Source organism: Spinacia oleracea, chromosome 6 (genome assembly GCF_020520425.1).
Source record: "Spinacia oleracea cultivar Varoflay chromosome 6, BTI_SOV_V1, whole genome shotgun sequence".
In the NCBI taxonomy this organism is placed as follows: domain Eukaryota; kingdom Viridiplantae; phylum Streptophyta; class Magnoliopsida; order Caryophyllales; family Amaranthaceae; genus Spinacia; species Spinacia oleracea.
In genome coordinates, this window is record NC_079492.1 from 59258575 (window position 1) to 59265767 (window position 7193).

Genomic DNA, 7193 nt, shown 5'->3' on the forward strand with positions numbered 1-7193 from the left:
ACATCCCACTTGACCTATTTTTTATACGGAGTATTATTTTTTTACTTGTAACTTTCCACTTGACCTACTTTTTTATTTCACTTTTTTTACAATACTTCACTCAACCTAAATTTTCACTATTAATATGAAACGGAGGGAGTATTTTATAATCTTTTGTGGAGTACTACTTTGTATTTATGTGATCTTTCCTTCCCTTTAAATTTAAAATTTACGGAGTACAAATTATTATAAAGTACTGTATGACACTTGTTTAATTGTTACTCTGTATATCACATTCCATGTCACTCACGTTCTAACCATCTAATGACCTATACGTTCACCTTGTTTACTATTACGCACATTCTGACAATTAACTAAGTGTAAAACGATTTGATAGAAGGCAATTTTATAAAAAGTTATAATTTTTACCACATTTCCTTTCTATTGAGATAGTCGTTATAATTTCTCTATTTTTGTAGTTTCATATATTAATAATAAATCTATCACTTCTTATAACTTTCAGTATAGTAGTAAATAAACCGAAGAAAATTAAACAATATTTAAATGACGAACGTATTATATAAATATTTTTTATTATTATTCATTAATGCATGAAATATCATTTTTGGGGACACCCTTTCTAATTCAATTTTGTCCGTACTTGAGTTTAAGATTAGTCGGAGTTTAGTAGTCCCCGATTATCGGGTGCGGATACCCTCATAAAACGATCAATTTTATTTTCATCAAATGTAAAATGGAAGAAAAAAAAGAAAAATAAGGAAAGGGTCGTTCCTTCCTAGTCCCCTTCTCTGCAATAATCTCGTCAAGTTGCCTTAAAAACACAGAGACATATACAGATATACTGGTACTTACACAAAATTTCCAGCTATCTCTCCTCTGTAAAGTGCATGTATTTGCTTCTTCTTCCCTGGTAATGTTTTGTGCTTAATTTTTATTGGGTGCTTCTTTTTTTGCCGAAAATTACCCAGAAATTTGCTCAACTCTGTAAAAAAAAAAATCGATCTTTATTTGATTTTGATCTGGGGTTTTTCTGGGTTTGCTTCAATTTTATCTGAAGGAACAACGCGTGGGTTTTGTGTTCCTGTTCATTTGGAAATCAATCTTGCGTTTTTTGTGTGATTTTGTCAGCAAATTATAGAAATTGAGAATAGGTATTTTGATTTTTGACTCTTTCAAGTTTATTCTGAATTCTAATTATATACTTTGTATGTATATATATATATGTGTGTGCTTGCGCCTTTTTAGCTTTTGAAATTTTGTTGTTTGGTAGTTTTAGTTTCTATTTATGGTTAAGAAAGTATAGAGAAAAGCCTGTTTTGGATGCTTTATTGACGTTTAGAGGGTAAAGAAAAGGGTATATGTAAGAAAACTGGAGTTGGGGTTTTGAAAAAAATGCAAAGAGTGAGGGTATCTTCAAAGCATTCACCAGTTTTTAAGCTTGGTGATTCCCAGCTATCATTATCCCCAAAATTTAGAGTAGCAGCAATTAAGTCACCCTTAGTAGATCCCTCTTCAGATTTGGAGTTAGCTATAAAAGGGCAGCCCCTTATTCCAGGGCTTCCAGATGATGTTGCTCTCAATTGTCTGTTGAGGCTTCCTGTTCAAAGTCATGGTGCTTGTAGAGCTGTTTGTAAACGATGGCATCTATTGCTCGGTAGTAAGGAACGGTTTTTCACTCGGAGGAAGGAGTTAGGGTTATATGATCCTTGGTTGTTTGTGTTAACCTTCCACAAATGTACTGGAAAGATACAGTGGTTGGTTCTTGACCTTAATCATTTCACATGGCATACCATTCCTGCAATGCCTTGTAGGGATAAAGTTTGCCCCCATGGTTTTAGGTGTGTCTCTGTACCGAATGAAGGCACACTCTTTGTCTGTGGCGGTATGGTGTCCGATGTGGATTGCCCCCTCGATGTTGTCTTGAAATATGAAATCCATAAGAACCGGTGGACTGTGATGAATCAGATGATTACAGCTCGATCATTTTTTGCAAGTGGGGTGATTGATGGGATGATATATGTGGCAGGAGGGAATAGTGCTGATCTATATGAACTTGATGCAGCTGAAGTTTTAGATCCAATTACGGGGTTTTGGCACCCAATTTCAAGTATGGGGACTAATATGGCCTCTTATGACGCGGCTGTTCTTAATGGAAAGCTTCTCGTAACAGAAGGATGGTTGTGGCCTTTCTTTGTTTCTCCTCGAGGTCAGGTTTATGACCCAAGAACTGATAACTGGGAGAGTATGGCAGTTGGACTAAGGGAAGGATGGACTGGCTCCAGTGTTGTTATTTTTGGGTGTCTGTTTATTGTTTCAGAACATGAGAGGATGAAGCTTAAGGTCTATGATGTGAATTCTGATTCGTGGGAAACTGTTGAAGGCCCGCCTTTACCAGAACAAATTTGCAAGCCTTTTTCTGTGAATTCCTGTGATTCCATAATCTATGTTGTTGGTCGGGATCTTCATGTAGCTGTGGGTCAGATTACGAAAGTGAACCTAGAAGGCCATTCTGAAAAGAAATTGAGCTTTGCTGTTCAATGGCATGTTGAGGATGCTCCAAGGGCGTTCTCTGATTTGACTCCCTCAAGTTCCCAGGTTATGTTTGCATAGCTTGTTTGTTTCTGTTGTCAGTCTCGTTGAATTATCTGTAATGATATGTAACTGTTGAGTATAGAGTTGTAATTGTTGCTCTAAAAGATCTATTGTTATTAAGCACTACAGAAAGATGAAATTTCTGAGTCGAAAAATTGTGTAGTCTATAAATATATACTTATTTTATCTTCAATATACATTGTCCATCAAACATATACCATAATCTTTCAAGGAACTTGGTGATGTACCTTTCTGTGTTTTAAAACTTCCACTTCACTTTATTTTGTTGAACGAAGTTCCAGGAAAGCATCAAAAGTGTATTCAATGAAATATATAATTGGCCTTTGTGTTTTGTGCCTGAATAGGCTCCAAATTTTCCAGTCATGTCCTCCTTAACTGATTGTATTCCTCATGTATAAAAGTTAGTTATTTCCCATCATATACTCTAAGGAAGTTGTTTGATCTGTGGTAGTTTGTTGTCTTAATTTTGAGTAGAACAAGTGAATTTGTTTCTATATCTTTCTGGTGGGTGGAACTTGCACTGATATCGGAGGCAACATTTTCCCCTGAGCTCCCAGAAAGAGGATAGAAGAAATAAACTAGTGGTCTTTTATGATGGTTCCAGTACCTTTTAAGTTAAATATTTCCTGCAGACATGTGTTGAACTCAGATTCTTTTGGCAAAATCAGGCTATGCCGATAGTGAGTTGATTAGCTTTTTAAAACATTCTTCAGTCTATTTGTCTGTATCCAAATCTAGGTGTTAACCTGTAATGCTGTAGGTGTTATGGGAAAGAATGGGGAACAAAAGTTGGAACTACAGGTTATTAGACTATGATTGAAATACAAGATAGTTATTTCATTTGCCAGTTCGTCATTTATAAGTTCTGAACATAGTCATTGGCCTTCCAATGCATTCAAGATATTGTTGGCTAGTCCCTTGGAAAGACAGCTTGTTAGTTTGAATGGGGGGGGGGGGGGGGGGGGGGGGGGGGATGATGATGTTGGAATAGAAGCTGTCTTGGACTTTCGGAAACTAAGGTGAGTATATGATATCCCTCTTTTTCTCTTCCGTGGCTGCAAAAGAATCTGCATTCCCAAGTTCAAATAGCCGTAGCTAAGCAGAGAAAATGTGGCTAATGATATTTCAAGACTCTCAGGTAAACGCTAGATGCTTTAGTATTGTAAGCGACTGACACACACACGAGGGAAGAATGCAGTTGCTTCAACCCAAGCGTGTTACAAATGTCATGCTAGTTATGTTGTATTTCTCTTCTATATTAAAGTACTAGCCTTATTTCTTGTTCATTGTGAATTTTTAGACTCTTTTGTCAATTTTATGATTAGCTTGTTCTCGTGGTTAGTAGTAATTGTGATCAGTGTTTTGCGATTATTTGCTGACATCTGCATACACTATCTTGACTATAGTCTGAAGTGTTTGAAGATTTTATTTTATCTGATCAGACGGAAATTATTTCTTTACCAGTGCTGAATTCAAATACGTGTCGCACTAGGATTTGCAAAAGTCCAAGTGTGTTGTATGGATGTGGTATAACCTCTTCTGGTTGTTTGTTGTCAGTTTTTGCATTCCATAATCATATTGTGTTGTAAGAATTTCACAGGACAAATCTATTAGAAAAAGATGCTAAGACGAGCTAGGAAGGTGCAAATAATTACATTTGATCCGTTGGAAGCCTTAGATATGATGCTAGGAAACTGCAAAATGTTGTTTTTAATATGGGTGAATGAGCTATTATTCCCCTGATACTTGTAATTGTCACTCACCAGGATCCATTGTTCCTGTTAGCTTTTCCTTTATTGCAAGTTTTGCAATTATCAGCACTAATTGCTGGTACTAAGCAATTTCTTCTTCTCAAAGGCAGTTTAGTGTGACATGATCTATTACATTGCTCTCTTTGTTTCATTTTCATTACTTTTATCTCTGATTATGAATATTTTAGTCCCTGCACAATGTGTCAATAGACTCATTTTATATTTTATCTGCAATCAAACTGTTTTTTCTTTATAGTTCAGCGAATCAAAGCAACTGTGGATTTCTGTTGCGTAAAATACACAATTGTGGCATTAACTATTGTTATTTCAGATTACGAGCCTGCCTTAATAGCATGTATGGGTTCTATTCTCTAAGGCAAGCACTATCGTGAGTTCGCAGCTGCTATTATTCTGGTACAGCTGATGGATATTACTGTTTATGTTCTTCTCTACCCTTCCTTATGAACAATTAAGGATCTTCCGGTGAGTATTTATTAGTATGTTGATTTTGCGTTTCCTTATTTTTCTCACTTTTTCATGGGAATTATTTTTCTGTTTTTAAAAGTATTGAGGATAACGTAGTATTGATCGAATATCATATGCCATACGTTATCCTCAACAAAAAGATACGAGGAACCTCATTGTTGGGCATCACTTTTTCTTTGTTTTTTTGTTGATCTTTGTGAATTTTAAATAATCTTGGTTATATGTTTCCTGTTTTTAGTATTCAAATAATACCTAAAAGTTTATCTGCCCCTGCTTATCTTGTGTAGCCTATTGACCTCTGTATCTGGGAACTTGGCTTGTCAGTGTTATCAGTTCATCATTTTCTTGAATCAGAAAAGTTTTAGCTGGTAATTTCCTGTAAGCCTGCTCTACAAATGGTTAGTTGATTCTCTCATCTCTGGTTAGATGCCTGATGTTTGACAAAGAAGAACAGATCCACTTAGCTGAGTTCTTCATGTCAGTGAAAATTTCTGGAGGCTTTTTAGTCGCTGAATCCGATGATATGAAAGGTGCTTGCATGGAAGATATCTTGTATTCCTGATGGATCACAGTGGCAGTGTTGAAAAATAATATTGGGAGTTGCTACCAACCAATCCCGTTGTCCAAAATCCAAATGTGGGTGACAAACTCACCTTGGATGTTGGTACTTATAACCGCCCCACTGCGGATGATCACAAACTGTTTGATTCCTTAGAGGCTTCGCTCACTGAAGAAATCCTGATCTGGATCAGGAGAACATTGATGCTGAAGGACAAGATTATGAAGGTTGGTTTAAGCAGATAAAGTGGGGTTTTGTAGCCATCTTAGTCATGTCTGACGAAATGATCATGCTACGAGGTACAGGCTTTTAATTTTTAACTTCTGGTAGTAGTCTGCTTGATTTCATTAGACAAATGGGATGACAAGTAAAAGAAAGCATAAGTAGTGATATTTTGGTTGGTTGTCCTGTTTAGGGTTGAATTCTTCATTGTATGTATACATTTACCTGTTTTTATTCTACTTTTTTGCAGTAAGGATCCCACTCTGGTGGAGTGCTGTGGGCAAAATGCTTGTCAAAGCAATTTCTACAGACTAGGACTCCTCTTTCTGACTGCTTGTGTTGACAGTCGATAGTCAAACGTTTGGATAACATCGATCATATACACAAAGTTGTGGGCGACTGCAAGTAATATGTTGGATCTGATCTGGTGGTCTTTGCAGAGTCTCTCTTCAGAGTAACTTTTCTTTGCCATGGACAGCTATTAGGCTAGGAATCTGGTCGTCTGTTTTAGTGTGATGTTTATTTCTGCTAAATAATCTATTTAGAAGCTTGAGCTTTTTTTATACCATGCTTAAAAAGAACCTACTTCAACTCGAGTACTTTGAGTCCTTGACTGATTAATAATTTGCAGGAGAATATCAGGGAGATGTCCGACCATGGTTGTTAAACTCCCGATTCGGATCTTACGATTCTACGATTCAAAAACTCGCCACCGATCCGGATTTAGGTAGGATCTTAATGTGTGTAGGATCTTACGATCCTACCTCGATAAGAAATTTGAGTGGTGGGATCTTAATACGATCCTACGATTCTACGATTCGATCCAACGATCCGATCCAACCTACAATATTTCAAGATACTCCGTAACAAAAAAAAATTATTATTAAACAGTTCATAATCACATATCATTAGAAATATCATACTTTTCTATCAATAAATTAGTTATAAAAAATTATCTTATTCACTTAAAAGTACAAAAATTCATATAATTTCAACAACCTTGCGCATATCTTATTAATTACTCTTGTATCTACACAAGTATTAATCTTATGAGAGTAAAAATTGATATTTAAGTATTAAGATTACATGAATACGTGATTGTACATTTCATTTTAATAATATAACCATTATTTTTACTATTTAGTAGGATCTTACGATTCGATTCTACCCATCCGATCCTACCCCCTTCATCGATCCAAAGTAGGATCTCGATCCTGACAACCTCAGTCCGACTACAACAAGATTCGAGATAGTGTTTGTTCTGTTATTGTGTGGAGTTAGAACTTGGAAGCATCTTCAATTCGATTCCACATCCGTAATTGCGTTTTCAGATATTATGCCTTCCCTTGTGTTGATGTTTACTCAGGTCCCAAATATTTGTACTTTTCAAGGGTTCCCTGGATTTCATGGTGTAATGTCTAATTACCTCACTAGTAGTGCTTATTTCATTAGTATAATCTTATGCAAGTATATTAACAGGCACCAACCCTTCAATCTGAGTACTAGTGTCCATTCAAGAGCATTGTCACGTGTTAGACACTTTCCTGATGCTAAGGCCCGGT

General features: G+C 36.1%; 1 protein-coding gene and 1 long non-coding RNA gene across 2 annotated transcripts; both read left to right on the forward strand.

Annotated features, from left to right (window-relative positions):
- Window positions 1-723: 723 nt before the first annotated feature.
- LOC110785657 (F-box/kelch-repeat protein At1g30090) lies at window positions 724-2785 on the forward strand. Its single transcript, XM_021990140.2, has one exon. It carries the CDS (start codon window positions 1393-1395, stop codon window positions 2608-2610), a length of 1218 nt encoding a protein of 405 aa, XP_021845832.1. The 5' UTR covers window positions 724-1392; the 3' UTR covers window positions 2611-2785.
- Window positions 2786-3587: 802 nt separating this feature from the next.
- On the forward strand, window positions 3588-6227 carry LOC110785650 (uncharacterized). Its single transcript, XR_002532635.2, has 3 exons — window positions 3588-4847; window positions 5138-5708; window positions 5882-6227. It is a non-coding gene; the product is annotated as an uncharacterized lncRNA (long non-coding RNA).
- Window positions 6228-7193: the final 966 nt, after the last annotated feature.

Excerpts from the sequence above, each read along its gene's own strand:
- LOC110785657 (XM_021990140.2), top strand. The coding sequence starts at position 1,393 with ATGCAAAGAGTGAGGGTATCTTCAAAGCATTCACCAGTTTTTAAGCTT.